The sequence below is a fragment of the Osmerus eperlanus genome, chromosome 2, assembly GCF_963692335.1.
Source record: "Osmerus eperlanus chromosome 2, fOsmEpe2.1, whole genome shotgun sequence".
NCBI classification, from domain to species: Eukaryota; Metazoa; Chordata; class Actinopteri; order Osmeriformes; family Osmeridae; genus Osmerus; species Osmerus eperlanus.
Window position 1 is genome coordinate 4146648 of NC_085019.1, and position 18140 is coordinate 4164787.

The 18140-nt window shown below is 44.8% G+C and overlaps 2 protein-coding genes across 2 annotated transcripts; one reads left to right on the forward strand and one right to left on the reverse strand.

Moving 5' to 3' along the window:
* Positions 1-479: 479 nt before the first annotated feature.
* Positions 480-7386, reverse strand: arf2a (ADP-ribosylation factor 2a). The gene is made up of 5 exons (XM_062447274.1): positions 7246-7386; positions 4117-4274; positions 3460-3570; positions 3194-3318; positions 480-3035 (listed from the first exon to the last, which is right to left on the reverse strand). Exons 2-5 carry the CDS (start codon positions 4262-4264, stop codon positions 2874-2876), a joined length of 546 nt encoding a protein of 181 aa, XP_062303258.1. The 5' UTR covers positions 4265-4274; positions 7246-7386; the 3' UTR covers positions 480-2873.
* Positions 7387-8216: 830 nt separating this feature from the next.
* wnt9b (wingless-type MMTV integration site family, member 9B) lies at positions 8217-12832 on the forward strand. The gene is made up of 4 exons (XM_062482785.1): positions 8217-8404; positions 9183-9436; positions 10293-10558; positions 12010-12832. The coding sequence occupies exons 1-4, from the start codon at positions 8319-8321 to the stop codon at positions 12469-12471; spliced, it is 1068 nt and encodes a 355-aa protein (XP_062338769.1). The 5' UTR covers positions 8217-8318; the 3' UTR covers positions 12472-12832.
* The last annotated feature ends 5308 nt before the right edge of the window (positions 12833-18140 follow it).

An 18140-nucleotide genomic window follows, 5' to 3' on the forward strand; every position in this document is an offset into this window, starting at 1 on the left:
GGATATTGAATAGTAATGAAAGATTGGCCTAAAAGACTTGGTGGGATCATCGCTTGATCTAAGCAAATTGAAGAATGATATTGCTATAGATGACCTTGTTGTTGCACATTTCAAACAATGACAACAGTGTACTGCAGGGGCAGGTCGAATCTGCCATGTCAGTCAGGGACAGCCTGCTGCATCTAATTATTTAAGGTCAATGAGAGCTAAAGTGGGAATATTGTACAGTATTCACTACATTCAAGGAAGGATGGCTGTTTAGTATTTGATTGACTGATGTTTGAGAAAACGTCCTGTTTCATAGGGAATGTCACAGTGTCACTTTGTGGCCGACAACAGTATTACAGTTCTCATGTCATCCAATCTAGGCTTCACACCTGACTAGTACTGTTGATGCTCACCTGGTAATAGCTAACCCTCTACTGTTAAAGGATTAAGGATGAGAATAGGGAGAGATCAGACCTGTATCAGACCTGTAGTTTGTAATAGAGATATCTTTATTATAGTGCATTTCTCAGAAGTTACAAGATGGGTTAAAAAAAAAAGAAGCTACAAACAAAGAGAAATAATTAAGAAAAACAAAATGAAAACATATGCACACACCTTCTGGTGTCATTTGTACAGAAATTATCTCAAAAATTAAAGCTTCACATCTGAACAAGGATAGCTAAATTGTACTGTCAAGTTAAAACACATTTCCATACAGAAGTTCATATACACTTTAATTACTTGCCATATACCATGAATGATGCTCACCATTCAACTCAATGGTTTTTAGCACTAACTACAGGGTCTTGACAGACAAAAAAAGGCCAAAAGTAGTAGTACTAGTTCACAAAACTTGCTGAGACTGAGCGTTCAATAAACAATATAACATCTAACTGTCCAGTTGTACAGAGATATCAGGGAGAAGCCTAGTCCATCCCTTCCGAGGTCAGTGTGAAATTGCAACCTTTTTAAAGGCTTTCTTCAATAAGCAGGGGTGTTAAAGTGGATCTATGGTATCTCGCCAACATTCGCAGAAGCCTTTGGAATATATGGATGCGCAGAAAACCATTCTGTTAGTTACAGTATAATCTATCAAACAACGTGGAGCGTAGTCCACTTTGTGACCGCTGGTGGCGTTAATACAGCACAGATGACAGGGGAGGGAGTATATTGCTGATGGGTGCGGCTTGCTGTGGGAACTTGATGGACAAACTCGGGATGTCATTATATAGCACTGTATTGCGCAAGCTGGTCATGTTTCACATGAGGAAGATGTTTACAAACCTGTGGTAACGACAGGAATAGCTCCCCTGATTATGTACACAGAAGAAAACAAGGATCAAGCCCAGCATTTGTAACATCGTTACTCCAGTTTGGATTGTGGGCTGAGGAGCAGAACAATAACACCGTACTGGGAGTAGACAGGCGTGACTGTCCAGTGAGGCATGTGGAGATGCCCCTACAGCAGCCAGGCTCTGCAAAGCCAACACCTGAAAAAGCGAACCGAAACACAACCAGCCCTCATTGAGTCAACCCAAATGATGCCTATTGGACTGCAAGACTACAGGCCTGGCTCGTCTGCGCATGCTAAACAAAGAAACCAGGTACTTTGTACAAAAAGAAAATCCAAATAAGAATGTCCTAAAAACTATAATGAAAATAGACAAGGGGAAACAACAACCGAGTCGAAAGCCAGAGTGGGGGAGCAGCCCTCGAAAGGCCTCGCGTTCCATTGGACAGGAATGCAGCAGAAATCATAACCCCTCCCCCCACCCCACTTCCACCCTCTACACACAAACTCTTACTACACCAAACCACACCCTCCCATGCAGAACACATATACACACACAGACACTGAACTTATTGCATCAATGAGTTCTCAAGACTTGATGACAAGGTTAAGTTGGGATCTACAAGAACACTGGTTTTGACTTAGCTACCCTTTCTAACATAAGACAGAACATACGCAGGCTGGATGACGATCAGGTTTAACTTTAAATAGGTTTTTACAACTGAATTTGTTTCACCCACAGTGCACCCAGCCACCCACAGCTTTATCAAGCGCCAAAGCCATTAGAAACAAACAAGTTGCCACAATAATAACTGAAGATGCAGAGTGGTTTGCCTCAATCATGTCTTCAGCTTTAATTAGGGTTTGGGGGAGGGCAGGACATAAGATGCGTTCACTGGCATTACAAAAAATAGGATTTTCCAAAGAATGCAAAGAAGGATCTAGGATGGAAAAGGTCTTTTTATTGTCTTTTTTCCAACCTGATACAGGTTACATTGAGTTATTATTCTTGCGTGTTATGGGGTCTCAATTCAACAGTTGTTTCAACAAGGGTTTTGAACAGATCTTAACAGTGGTGGATGTCAATCAGGTCATTTAGTATTTCTATAAACTTTATTCATTTCAGATTACACAAGACTCATCCTGGGTCTTTCTTTGCCTTTCGAAAACCAAATGATGTTGGGATGCCCTGGGGGTGAGGCGGGAGGGGGAGGGGTCCAGGGGGGGTTAGCCATGCAGCCGTTTCCACAGGTGTGAGAGGAACCCTGTTCAAAGGCACAGCAGGGATGCTCCCACTCCCAGCTCACATGCATGCACCCACCCACCCTCACACACATGCATACATACAAACACCCACACACACACTCAGGATCCACTGTTGCACGCACACACACACACACACACACACACACATCAGGATAGCACTGGTCAAAGTCCCAATGGGTCAGAGGATGACGTGAGAGAGAAAAGGGGAGCTGGTGGGAGCGGGGTCGGGTGAGGACTGGGACCAGCACTGTCGCTCATCACACTGCACGGATGCAGACAAAGATCTAGACGGCAGACAGACAGACAGACAAGACGGTGGAATGATGCATCATTTTGCGTTCTTCAGCTGGTTGGACAGCCAGTCCAGGCCCTCGTACAGGCCGTCCCCGCTGGTGGCGCAGGTGGCCTGGATGTACCAGTTGCGTTGGCGCAGGGAGTGCAGGCCCAGCTTGTCTGTGATCTCCGCCGCATTCATGGCATTGGGCAAGTCCTGGTAGAGGAGACAGGCAGACAAAGCTCTTCGATTAGACGGCATCGGTTTGACGGGGATGGGGGAAGACAACCGATTTGCATGCGCTTGGCGGGCGTCCGCGACACAGACGACCAGCGCGGCTGGACCTCTCTCTGCGAGCCCAGGCGTCGACTCACCTGCTTGTTAGCGAACACCAGCAGCACGGCGTCCCTGAGCTCATCCTCAGCCAGCATCCTCGCCAGCTCCTCCCTCGCCTCGTTCACTCGCTCTCTGTCGTTACTGTCCACCACGAAGATCAGGCCTGGCGCGGCACAGCAGGAGGTGTGAGGGAGGTGTGTGGGAGGGGGGGGGGGGGGGGAAGCAGAACATTGGGGAGATCAGGCCGGGGCCCAGAGTGTGGCGGGGTGAAGGGAGATGGAGAGGAGAGACGGTCTGAGCTCACCTTGTGTGTTCTGGAAGTAGTGCCTCCACAGTGGCCTGATCTTGTCCTGACCGCCCACATCCCACACTGTGAAGCTGATGTTCTTGTATTCTACCGTCTCTACGTTAAAACCTGAGGGAATGAGAGGGGCAGGAGAGCGAAGTGGGCAGGATTGAGGTCAGGGAATAAGGACATTTGTCATAATGTCAATAACATCGACGCACCAACGTTCACCAGAGTTCAATGTCAATTCAATGGTCTTTCTCTTGGGCAAGTACATAGCCTCTTGTGACATAACGGTGCCTTTCAGGAGGCTGTTTAAGGCCTGGCAGCACGGCGGCAGGAAGCTGTCTGCGTGAGATCCGCGGGTGACATGTGCTCCAGAAGCAGACCTGCGCCTCCTGAAGGTGTGTCGGCTCTGCCCATGAGCCGACGGCTCCTGCTCGAGCGGGGCACCATTCTCATTACTTCATGGCCTGAGGGCAGCTTATATGGGCATGTGGGCAGTGATTACATGCAGGGAGGATGTGGCTGAGTTTACAAAGTTAATTTCGACCCCCGCACGTGAGACAGAGGCCGACCGAACACAGACGTGAGCCTAGACAGCATGAAATCTGAACGGGTCCATGGACAGAGGATGTGTTCCTGGGGCCATATGGGTGGGGAGGTTAAACTCACCGATGGTAGGGATTGTGGTAACGATCTCTCCCAGTTTGAGCTTGTAAAGGATGGTGGTCTTCCCGGCAGCGTCCAGACCCACCATCAGAATCCTCATCTCTTTCTTGCCAAAGAGATTTTTAAACAGATTTGCAAACATGTTCCCCATTTTGACTAATCTGGAACAAGAGACATCAAAAGAGGGATTGAGGAGGTAGAAAAGCATTTAACGAGCTCATCACAGTATCACATAAAAGCTTGAATATAACCTGTATTGCTACATTCCTACTTTGCTCTGTGAGACAGCTAATGTATCTTTGATGGTAGGAATGTCATACTGCGTCCCTGTGTGAGGTAGGAATATCAGTGTAATACTGAGGGAGTAGAAAACTGCTGAGAAAAGCATTCATCCCTGTCTGTGTTGATTTAGTGTCTTAACAATGGGCACTCTTGCAGCGCCTCTGGGTCTCACACACACACACGATAAAGCAACAGGTTAAGCCTGATTCATATTCTACACAAACAGGCATGTGCATATATAAAATCTGCATGTGTGTAGAATTTAAAGGGAACCGGCTGCAAAGTTCTATGACACATGTACACGGGTTCAGAGATGCCACTAAGCCAAAACATCCATATTCACACAAAGTATACCATTTGTAGTACACTTAGCCATATACATTAGTAATAAAAAAGCTGCTCTCCGGCACAGGTTATGTCAAGGTATTGGCCTACCCTGTAAGTGTGTACTTTATGAAACAGACCTTAAACCATTTCTATAGAACTGCAGTGTACTCATAGCCAGAGGCAGAGCGGGTCATGTCACAGTCACAGTGGGAACCTGACAGACACCCGCAGACCGGTTTTCCCACCGCTCATCCCGTCTACCAATTGCACAAGAGGAAATATTAGGCTCGCCCAAGATAGAGACCGGCTGGTTGAGTGATATCATATAGAAAACATGAGCGTGTAACTTGGAGTATTAACGTAAACTTTCACACAACCTTGTGTGCTTGAGCACATGACTATGTCATGTGTCACTAACTATGACTACTATGCTTTGATGATCTATTAATCTATCATCTTTTCTACAATAATACACCAGTACAATCCCTCATAAGAGTATGAAAGTTGCAAAACATCTGAAAGCTAGAACACAGCTAATCCTGAATAAATCTAATCCGTCAATTAGATCGCCCATGATAGAAATGCTCGTCGACTTGTTAATAACCAATGAGGAAGACGTGCTGAGTTTAGTGAGACCCCAGGGAGACCTCAATGCCTGGGGTAAAACAAAGAGAGCCTGTCATTGCAATGGAGCTCAAGGGGAAGCACACAATGAAGCTAGTGACATGGAAAATATAGACCAGTGCTCAGAGGAAAGAGGAACCAGTTTGAGAGACTGAATATGGGACAGGTAACAGCACACCTGTAAGCAGAGACATACTGTTGAATTATCCAGTGAATTAAACTATGATGTCAGTCAAACACCAATGAAAACTTCTCCACTCAAGACTCAAGCGCAGACAGAAATGAAAGCCTCTGACCTGTACTCTAAGGGACAAAGTTATTCCTGCCTTCTAGATTCCAGGTTGTGACACATGTTGATATGTTCAAAAGGAATAGCATAAGAACAGCAGAACAAAAAACAACCACAAGCTGCATTGGAAGAAATGTACAATCCCTTTTAAACGGTGACTGTTTGACAAACAAAAGATGGGAGAGGCTCTTATTTGATTCCTGACGTCACTAATAGCAGCGACGCCTACACATCTGATCAGGAAGACAAACAACCAAGATTTTTGGGAAAACATATATGAAACAGTGACATGTATGACATTCCCAGGGTCTCTAGGCCTCACAGATTCTTAAATGTAGGACTGTCCATGCTGTTCCTCCAGAAAAATAAAAAAGTAGGTTACAGAAAGGAATGCTTGTTCCTCTAAGGAAACCGGTAATAGGAGGAGACCAGTGGGAGGTCATAGTCATCAGACTGCTTGCTAAGTTGTGTAATATCCCACATACGCCATATGTTAGCTATGAGCTGTGGGCTGTTAGACAAGTGTTGATGTTTACTAGGTGGGCGACACTTTCAAAGAGATTCTAGTTACAGAGAGAGAACTTCGTGAAAAATTCAGCATAGCCACTGTGGATTAATAATTGATGGACACAGGACAAGGGGGTGTGACATATCCATGTCTGCAGATCTTCACATGAGATGCATAACCTCAAAGTTCCCAGATGTATCAAAAATACATATTTCTATTGTCCATTTAAGTGTAAGGAGTGAATGTATTACTTGATTATGCTATGTTGAATCTGTTAACGACGTAGGCTATATTAAATACGGTGCGCATTGAAGCGGATCTGGTTATACTTGTGAACATCGTTGGAAAGCAATGCATGACGTTAGTGCCACTCATAACTTTTACCAACCGGGGGAGTACACTTGAAGATTTATAATGTCAGTTTGAATAGTAACTTAATTAGCTAACTATCTGAAGCATTAAAAAACAGCTAGCTCTTAAGCCATCCAGCGACAGCGACGCTTCCTCAACATGGTTCAATGCTGTTGGTCGCAGGGTTTGGGATAATATGTTAGACAAGGTACTACAACTACCAAACGTTTATATAGCTACATAAAATGGACTTGGTAGTAATGGTCAGCAATTTCAGACATTGATTAGTGCTAGCTAACAATGTTAGCTAGGTACTGTAGCCAGCGACTGTGTTATACGTACCGAACTACTATGCTAGGACTAGCTGCTATGTTAGCTGATAAGAAATATCAACACGGAAAGACAATGAACAACCAAACGGTTGCTAAACCCGCGACATATTGTTTATTATTATTATCCCTACAGATGTTTACACAAGTAATTTCAATAAATATGACAGATCATGACATAGCTCGATTACCTAGCTATAGTAGTCAAGCTGACATTATCTCGCTAGCGAGGCAGCTAGCTAGTGCTAACTATCTTATCTACGGCTAGCTAGCTAACGTTACCTAGCCTGGTGATCCTGAGTGGACAGATAAATCGTTGTAATTGCTTGCGGTCAAGTAATTTGCGAAGGACACAACTTGCGCAGTTCCCATTCATAAAGAATAATATTATAGAAAATATAAGAAATGCGTTTGAAATGTACCTTTACGTGGCGGTTTCTCGATCTTTCCTTTAGGCTCCTGTTCACCACTAACAATAAAATGGCGTCTTTAACAAGTGTCAAGAAAGCCGCGTCATGGACCTTGCGCATAGTAGGATCTTGACCAATCATTTTGTTACATCAGTCACGTAAGACCGCCTTAAAATACTACAACCCAATCGTTATAATATATGTACAGTTTAGGGCGGTACATTGTCAAAACGTATCATTCAATTTGCTCTACAAAATTAAAGACTGGGCCTACAAATCAACCATACTGATCAGGCTCAAGTAACACAATGTAACTATCCAATCAAAGACAGAGTTTTCACCTGTATAATGTTATGAGTATGGCAAACGCAAACAAAGTAAACTGCGTTGATACCTGATTTTAAGTTTACTTAAATTTTGTGTCTGCTTTGGGATGGATGCAAAATACTGTCGTCTACTGTTGGCCTAATCAACCATGTGACTGTGTATCAATCCACTAGATGGGGCTCCATCTCAATATACAATTTATGAACATGTTTCTGCGGTTTGTAGCCTATTCATCCTCCTTCTTCAATGATAGGGGTATAGATGTCGTCTTAAGAAAATTAATTCACAAGCAACATGATACGTTTAAATCAACCTTTATTTAAGATGAACATGAAATTACTGATTTATAGAACAAATTACACAAAAATATTAATTATATATAATATATAAATTATATAATTTCACAATAGACTACCAATTTTCAAAATACTTGTTAGCTCCGGAGAAATGCATACATCTTTTATCAAAGGCTATACATGTAAAAACGTCTAAACCTTGTTCTTCACTAGTCAACGCACCACCTGTCATTTCCATCCTATTTGGGTGGTGTTTCCGTGGGGTGGAGCAACGGGTGAGTCCAATGAGCATGAAGCGAAATGATGGGCTCCCAAGTGGCCTTGCCTCTCTTGGTAGCGCGCCTGCCGCAGTGGACTAAACCGAACGTTTGTGTGGGCCACTTAAGGAGGTGCGCCGACCAAACGGCACATACTTTCTCAGTGTAGAATCAGCGAGATGAAGAGCAGCAACGATCCTTCATCATGTGCTCCGGGCTCCCAAGGACCGCCTGCCTGCTGCGACTCGTTGCATTCTACATCCTCCTTTCGCATACTGCAGCTTATTTCGGGTCAGTGACAACTTTTTACGTAAATTATCAATACTTTAAACTATGAATCTTTCTGTTGCTGTTTTGAAAACCTCAGGATAGAGATAATAATTTATAACATTCATTACTGAAGTAGCCTAACGATGTTCTTGAGCCATGTGCGTAATTACGCACAGTGTTTTATCATAGTTTGTGTATACATTTAAATTAAGATCTCCAAAAATAATTTAGGCTGTTCATTTGCAGGTTTCTGATATATATAAAAAATATAGAAGCACACAAGAACAAGCATGATGTCAATTAAATTATTCTAATGGCAATCTTATTAACTAACCATGCCAGGCAACTTGGACTAGTAGCTATATATTTACAGACACTTATTCCAATAGTTTAAAATAATACATAATTTATGTTGCAAACAAAATCTAGTTGCTGGAAGCGACTGTGAAAAAGTCGCATTTTTTTATAGGAACTGTTTGACCGAAATTATAGACAATAGATTTGTAAATCGATACGACTTGTATTTCTACATATACATTTTTAAAATTGTTATCAATTAATCGACATTGCGCAGATCGGTGGTTGTGCGTAAAGGGTGTTGTATCCTAAATTAAAGTTTTGGCTGCCTACTGTGGCATACCTTGGTGAGGTTAACTTTTACTTAAAAACAAGGCATGCAGAATGTATTAATGTGGAATGTTGTTTATCTCCAGTCTCTTCATAAATTAACCAAACAATATTGAGTGTTGATCAAGAACATGAAACTAATTTAGCAACTGCCTTTATTTGTCTTTTTAAGGCTGACAGGCCGAGAGCCATTAGTCTTCTTACCAGCCCCGTTCTCAAACGAACCACCAACTGGAAAAGCTCACCTAAAACAATGCGAGCAGATGACCCTCACTCGACGCCAGAAAAGACTCTGTCGCCGCGAACCGGGTCTAGCAGAGACATTGCGTGAATCAGTGCGCCTCAGCCTCTTGGAGTGCCGTTACCAATTCCGGAATGAGCGCTGGAACTGCAGCCTGGATGGACGTGGGAGCCTTCTGAAAAGAGGTGAGAGAATAACATTGAAATTAAAATTAAATGTAAGTCTAATGTAGAGGGATGAAAGTAATGAGTGACCTATCCTAAAGTTCAAACATTTGAAATACTGACAATATTGTAGAAATGCACAATTTTAAATAGCCTAAACAATATACACTACAGGCTACATTAATTAGTATTTCAGATAAAAAATATTTAATAAAAAAAACATTCTGTTACAAAATCAAATATCCAGGTTCTACGCAAGAAACGTGCAGTTTTTTTAAACGCTGGAGTATTTGGATATCAACATCAAGCATGAGGAGGATCCGGGAACAGGTCAGCACGGATAATGACGGACTAGAGAGCCAAAAAACAAAAAAGTGCGGCAGAACACACTTGGGCTCGATGGCTATTTTTATCTCGGAAAAGCGCCCCGTTCCCAGAGGAAAAGGGCGGCATGATTACTCACTTTCATCTGGGAAAAATCCTACCCAGTCAAAATAATAATTAATCGTATCAAAATATACCGCTAGGGATAGATTTTGACCAACAAAATAAAAGTTTGTAACCTACAGCTTCAGGCCTTGAAAGGAATTATGATACTAAATACTAAAAGTAGGACTAAACGTATACATATAAAGGAAAACAAACTAAAGCAATAGGTTCAACAAAACTACAGTTTATTGTAGTTTTCTAACTACTTTGCAGAATAGGATACTACACAAATAAACACTATACTATTAAAGTATGGTAAAACATTTACCATCACTTAATATTTGATCGGCATTTGTATCAAGGTAATTTTGTTTCTGAATGCTTTTTCAATAACAAATATGAATGGACTTTTTCTGCATGTAACTTTAATCTCATATATCCTCTTTAGGCTTCAAAGAGACAGCCTTTCTTCTGGCAGTATCCTCCGCTGCATTGTCCCATGCATTGGCCAAAGCATGCAGTTCAGGCCGAATGGAGAGGTGCACATGCGATGACTCCCCTGGCATTCAGCATCGCGAGGCATGGCAGTGGGGGGTCTGTGGAGACAACCTGAAATACAGCACCAAATTTCTCAAGAAGTTCCTGGGCCAGAAGAGGGTCAGCAAAGACCTGAGGGCACAGATCGACGCCCACAACATCAACGTTGGAACTCGGGTGAGTGAGTGAGTGTTGACAGTGTGGATAGGACCGAAGCTACAAGGGATCTGACTTCTTCCTGCTTTTTATGTGGACAGTTAAAAAAAAATCTAAACACATTTCCATTTATATCATGCCATTGCCACACAACAAATCTCCTTATTTCAATTATTGTGGAACCTCCATATTGCATATCCAGTGTCTGCCAGCTCATCTCCCCCTGTCCTGATGGGTAAGGAAGGCTGCTGGGCGAGGCAGGGGTTCTAGGAGACAGACGGCTGGTGGCTGGCGGCTCGGTGGAGCCAGGTGTTTTCAGGCATGATAAAGCTTGCTGTGCGGGCCCATAGAAAATGAAAGGTTTCCCGTCGGAGAGAACGATTATAAATGTGGTCTCTTAATATACGAGCAAGCATTTTTTTCCAGTATGGTGCTGTACCGCGCTGTTCATAAATCCACATGATGTTCCTAACCACCATGTATGTATCTTAGAATCAGCCAGCCCCCGGGGCTCTTCCCATTTATCTTACACCTCAGATAGGCTAGACCCCTTTCAGAGAGAAAAACAACAGGAGGAACTGAAGCAGTCAGTCTTATCTGATCTTCATGGAGTTGAGCGTCTTCCTCATCCTACACCTAAACAACTCAGTAGCGACTAGTCGAGTCATTGTTCAAATCAGGAGGTGTTTGGACACTCTTGACACCCCCCCCCCCCCCCCCCCACCCTCTTCCTATCATCCAGTAATGATCTCTGCCGGCCCTGAGGGTCTCATACCTGAGGTGGGTGGAACTGTGCAGAACTCTTCAACCCCAAAGTAGCCCTTGGGTCCCCCCCCTCCTCCCCCCCCCCCCCCCCACACACACACACACACGCGTTATGTTGAACGCCATGCCACATGTCCTGTCTCTGCCCATCATTGATTCACAGACCCTCGTTGGCTGAATCGTTCTAATCCTGAGTGACCTCTTGACCAAAGGCAGAGCATCGTCAACTGCTAACCCGACTTCACCTTCTCTTCCTCTGTCTTCTCATCACATTTTTCTGTGAGCAGACAGACACGCACAAAGAACAGGGTGGAGAGATTCCACTGTCTGTGTTGCTTGTGCCCCATGCCCCAGGCAGAGAAGAGAGACAGGAGAGAAGCAGACAAAGGCAGACAGAAAGAGCTAGTTTCAACACATTGAAAAAATGAATCCGCAGGGCGCTGTCCAAGTGAGCGATGTCAGGTAAATGAAATACTGCATGCTGAACAGATCCCCCTCAATCCATCATCTAAACCTTTGGAACCGAGATGGGCTAAAGGCTGACTACTACCAAACCATCCGCCCCAAACCTCCTCTCCTCCCTCGACCCACCAACCTCCTCCCTCCCTGGAGGAAACTGACTTGATAGGCAGCCAAGATAAGAAGGTCATGAATCAGACTCAAGGAACTGACATCTCTAACTCTTCCCCTCCCCCACCCCCTCTTAGGCAGTGAAAAGTGGACTGAAGACAACATGTAAGTGTCATGGCGTCTCTGGATCCTGCGCTGTGAGGACTTGCTGGAAGCAGCTGTCGCCGTTCCACGACACCGGACGGCTGCTCAAGTTCCGTTACGACACGGCCATCCGGGTTCTGAGTGTCACCAACACTGCCACCGGGGCGACGGAACTCGCGAGTCCGAGGCGCCATGGCCAGAACCTCCGCTCGACGGACCTGGTCTTTCTGGAAGACTCCCCCAGCTTCTGCAGGCCCTCGCGATACTCCCTGGGCACGGCCGGACGCTCCTGTGCCAAGGACACCAGCTGCCAGAGCCTGTGCTGTGGGAGAGGCTACAACACAGCCATGCGCCTCACCACCCTCTCATGCCACTGCCAGGTGCGCTGGTGCTGCCACGTGGAGTGTCAAACCTGCGTCAGGGAGGAGGAGGTCTACACCTGCAAAAAACACTGATAAAGGGAAAGAAGAGATATGGGAGAGCAATAAGACAGTGGGGATTTAAACAAAGGAGCTATGTCAAGCATAGTCAAGGCTGGAAGTAAGGGAAGGAACACTTGAAGTAAGAGAATGAGAAAGTGATTGAAAGTTTGCCGGGTTTTGTTCCACTGAAAACTGTCTAATGACACTCCAAATTGCTGAACTGCAACCATTCATAGACACTGATTTGAGGGATTTGACATGTAAGCACGTCTTCCCAGATGAAGTAAATATTATCCTGAGAAGAGCACGTAATCTGAACAAGGTCATGCTGTTGTTCGTTATTGGCCAATCGTTTGAATCAAGCATAGCTTTGCTGAGACATTACTCAGGAGCGAGGGGGATGGTTGTATTGCTGGAAACTGGGGTGGGTGGGGGTGGGGGGTACTAGGTACCGGGCTGGAAGCCTTATTTGGCCTCTCCAAATGTGGAAATGTGGGGTGGCTCTGACAGTAGCTTTGGGTCGGCTTTGTGCTTCAGGGCTTTATCAAAATGTAGAGCATCAGCAATGGTTCTGCAGTAAACAGCCTAAAAGGAATTGGATGCATTGAATTATTTGTCTTTTTATGTCTGATTTCCTGCTGTGGAACAGTTTAATTGTTCATTCAGTACAAGCATAATGAAAAAAGCAGCACTTTTCCAACTAGTTCAGTGTAATGTATTTACTGTATGTGGACTTTGTACACTCTCTTCATTTCCTTAGGAGAGAAAAACTAACTTTTATGGTTCAATACTGATGATTCTCTCACATGAATTCGGATTTAACTTAATCCTTTGATATTTGGAGATGGGTATAATGTCAGCACATGGTGCTTTTTCATCATGACTAGTCAGTATGGCATTTTCATCAAGTATTTCACTATGTATTTATAGGGTTTTTGTGTGGTAAACAGACTTAGTTTCAGTTGCTCTTATGGAAATGTCTATGGAAATGTTTGCATGTCTGCTCTACTGTGCAAAGAAAAACACAAAGGGACTCACTCAAAGTGAGGGGGACAATGTCTATGAAACATGCCAATTTTGTATTTTCCTCAACTGTGTAAAGAACATACCAAATCTCTGTACTTGGTTTATAAAGGGGTGTACATCTGCATGCACTGTTCTGTGCTTTCAAGTAAAGGGCTCTTGGTTTCCCTGACCAATTCAAACAGTTCTCTCTAAAGAGGCTAATTCAGGCAAATCGGTGTTGTTTAATGCCTTTGAAATGTACCAATCATGCTCCTTATTTTCCCAATTACCAATCAGAGTAAATAGCTACACTTACTTCTTCATTCCTCTACACAAAAGCTCCCCGTCGGTCCATGTGTGCAGGTCAAAGGTGCATCTCTGACTGCCCCAAGGGTTGTAGACATGGATCATTTTCAGAGGATCATTGTGCCAGTTCATAGTGCGAGTTTGTGCTTTTTGTACAAGGTTGCAGAGTTGTACTCGTGAATATAACTCATACCAGGGATCCAAGCATGACACAGTGGAATCTTATATTTCTACCTCACACCTGGTCTTTGGGCAATTATCATAATGATTTATTTGCCTTGCAGATACTTGCTTTTGCATCCGTCATGAAATTAACATTCTATTCTATTACATGTATGTACAAAAATGTTTAACTGGGTCATAGCTAAATACTGTAACAATGTTTGTTTTTGTTTTTTATTTTATTTTAAGATGTATTCTTATTTAAAAGCAATTAAGATAAATAAATGAACACATACATTTGTAAGAAAGTCTTGTTCCTCTTGTTTGTAAAAGTTTTGTACCCTTCACTCGACAACATTCTCGCTCATTCAGTCCCGTGGAAACCGACGGTGATAGAGGAGGTGAAGGGAAGCTGGGCACCTGCTCAGAGCACTTCACGCAAGCGCTCCAGTAAAACCACTTCCTCATCCCACTGCCCTGCCCTCCTTTTCATCTGAAATGGCTGTGGTCTCCCTCCCTGGGAGGGGAGCTGCACACGCACACACACACACACGCACACACGCACACACACACACACACACGCACACACACACACACACGCATACACACACACACGCACACACACACACGCACACGCACACACACACACACGCACACGCATACACACACACACGCACACACACACACGCACACACACACACACACACGCACACACACGCACACACACACACACACACACACACACCACACACACACACACACGCACACACACACACACACGCACACACACGCATACACACGCACACACACGCACACACACACAGGTGTTCGGCCCTTGGCAGAATGCACCAGCCATGATGACAATAGTAATAGTGATGATAATGACAGAGATGATGATACAGAGGAATGTTGTGAACAAAGACATCATTGCATTTGACCCCACCACAAGCAATCTAATGTGACTTCTACAATGACATGTTTATGTTAATGATCACTCTACATCAGATTCAGATACCACACAAAACTCTCCACTGAGACCACAACACACAGAGGGTTACTGTGTATGAGGCATTGACCTAATCCTAATCTTCACCAGTGTATCATCGAGGGTTTTGATGTTTATCCCTAACCACAGTTTTCAGACAGGGACATCGCTGTTCTCTTCAAGATACCCTACTGCAACTAATTATACCATCACACTGACCACAGGTTAGTATGATACACCCTGCTGAATCAGAGCTGCTATCTAATGACCGTTTATCAACATTTACCTTTATGAAAATAATATGAGAGGGCAAATAATATGAGAGGGCGATGGAGTGAAAAAAAGAGGAGGTCACCGAGAGTGAAGCGGATGGTGGGAGAGAGATACCGAGAAACACAAAGAAAGAGAGAGGGAGATGGGAGGATGAGAGGGGATGGTTTGGAGCCCCCAGGAGACCAATCCCCTGCTGCTGTTGTTGTTTTATAATGAACTCCTAAAGCCTTCATTTCCCCCACTGCCCTGAGAGGAGGGGGTGCAGTGATGAGGGCTGCTCTGTCCACAGCCGGCTTCTCACGCACAAGCCCCTGGGGACAGGACTGGGGCTGCGTGTGGTGGGGGCAACATGCATCAATATGTGTGTGTTAGGGGGGGTGGGGGGGGGGGGCGCTGACTCTACACAGGTAAGGGCAAAGTAATGTCTTTGCGTCGATACTGTATGTGATGTTCGTTGGTTCGTGTGCGCCTGTGATCAGCAGGTTCGGGATAACGTGTGTTTGTGGTCGGGATTTCTATGCGGGTGTGTGAGGGTGGCCAGGAACACTGGATCTGCTCTAAATCCTCACAGTCATCCTGAGGTACCACGTCGACATGACTGACATACACAATGTAGGGTGACGGTGGCAGTAACACTATCTCCTGTGTATCTGTGTTGGCCCGGTTCAGTTGCCGGCTACAATGCTGGACCTGTGTGCCATGCTCTGAAGGATGAAGATTAATAGCGCTCAGGGCTGAGACATTTTAGATATTATATTTGCGTTGCTTAGCGAATGCCTTTATCCATAGCAACTCGACATAGCTTTCAGGTTTATACATTACTCATTTGTGTGAGTACAGTAGATGTTAACTGAAGCGCAGCAGGTTTGACGACCTACCTTGCTGCAGGACACAAAGCAGGGTCGCCTCTTGAAATATGACCCCTCAACCCTCGGGTCAAGCGTCTAGTCTTAGTATCCTACCACTTTCTACACTGAGGCAGAATGATAGCATGAGCATGGCCCTAACACTGGAAAGAACTGATTCGACGAAAGGATGAACAGAGATGGATAGATTGCAGAGGAGCAGGAGAGAGAGTGGGTTCGGGGATACGGCATGGGGTAGGAATTTGGAATGTGAAATGACTAATGCAATTGCTCAACCCACAACAAGAACATGCACTGCCTAGAGCTATGACAAGGGTGAGTGCATACCTGTATGGAGAGGCCTACTTCTGAAGCGGGGGGGTGGCTGGGTGGGGAGGGGGGGCGGGGAGGGGGGGGGGGGTCAGGTGTAAAGGTAAAGAGAGTGGACATAGGTGTTATACAGATGACCTCCCAGGCAGAGGTTAGCAAAGCTTGACGAGGGCTGACAGGACATCCCTCAGGTTCACTGAGGTGAGTTGTGCTGCAGGTATGTAATTGCCAGACTAATGTTGGAGGACATTGTCTGCATTGGGCTGAAGTCCCGTCTAAAGAAAGCCAAAGGTACGGAGCACAGAACTGGAATCATAGTAAAAGTAACTATGTAAATATAAGGCACGTACAGGGCCAGAAAGGTAAACAGTAACCCACCCCCCCACAAGCGTATCTGCTGTATCCAGCAGTCGCCCCCCCCCCCCCCCCCCCCCAATACTCCATTTGGAAGTAAGCCCTTAGCAATCTAGCCTTCGTAGCTGAAGGCTGGGAAACTGGTGTGGGATGCGGTTCCCATGATCTTCATTGCTGGTCAGGAGGAACACCTGGAACACTCGCACAGGGTTTACATAGCAGCCGCTGCGATAGGAGGATACGAGAAGTACAGCTCCCCATCTCCTCCTGTTATATCTATGTCATTACTTGCTCTATCTCTCACACAGACACACAGGGTTCCATCCTGACCTCCATTAGAAGCACAAACAAAAGCTTTCTCAGATCAACAAGTCCAGAAAAGAAAAAAATACAGATTAAGTCCAGGGCTCTGTGTTCTCAGCACTCGACCCCTGCTGATGCTGAATCCATTATGTCCCTAACAGTACCCGAATGTGAAGAAAAGTAATGATGTGTTATTTCAAACATTCAGTTTCCACCACAGTGTTAACATGGTAGTAATCCAAGTGAGCACATAATTAAAGCCAATGTAATTGTACTGTAGATTATCATATAGATTAATATGCATTTACAGAATATAATTGCCCTTTTTGTTCATTCATTAAAGATCCCTTATCTGTCATGTTTTTATATTTTGATCTCTCCCAACCACAATCTAAGTCCAACTGACATCTTGGCTTCATGTTAAGAGTGTGGTTAAATGGTGGTGCATGACTGTGGCTAGGAAGCTGTCAGTCTGTGTAATGGTCCTGGGAGGGGAAGCCCGGTGTGGTGCTCTGTGCCATGTTGTTGTTTACGTTCCCACCCTGGGTGAGCTAGAAGACGGCATGTCATAGAGCCATGGGGGTGGACGTCATCTCTCATCCTCCCCGAGACAGCGGACGCTCGGGGGTCTAAGTGTCACCACTCGTAGGTGGTATGACCACAGGGCTGTGTGCGTGTGGGTGCGTGCGATGCCGACAGCTGCATGATCCATGCTCTCTATGCTCTCTCAGTCCAGAAGAGGAGTGGGGCCAGGTGAGGGTGTGAGAAAGAGACAGGCATAGGAGAGAAACTAGCCAGTATCTTCAGGGCCTCTCACTTGTCCTCCTCTCTATGGGTGGGCAGCTGGGTGCGTACTTCTCTCGCCAAAAAGACACTCTCTGTCTGGACCCGGCAAAGTTGATGAATTTCTCCCCTCATCTCTGACAGGCCCTCGTTTGCTTTCATTCAGCCTCTCATCACAGGTTCAAAGACAAGCGGATAATTTCCTTCTGGACGATGAGAAGATCATTGTGCCTTCAAAAAATGATTGGTATCCAAACATTGTTGCCCTAAGGCAATTTAGCTTATCATAATTGGGCTCACTCAAGGGCTATGATTTTAGTGTTATAATGCATTACATTATCTAAGGAGCATCATTC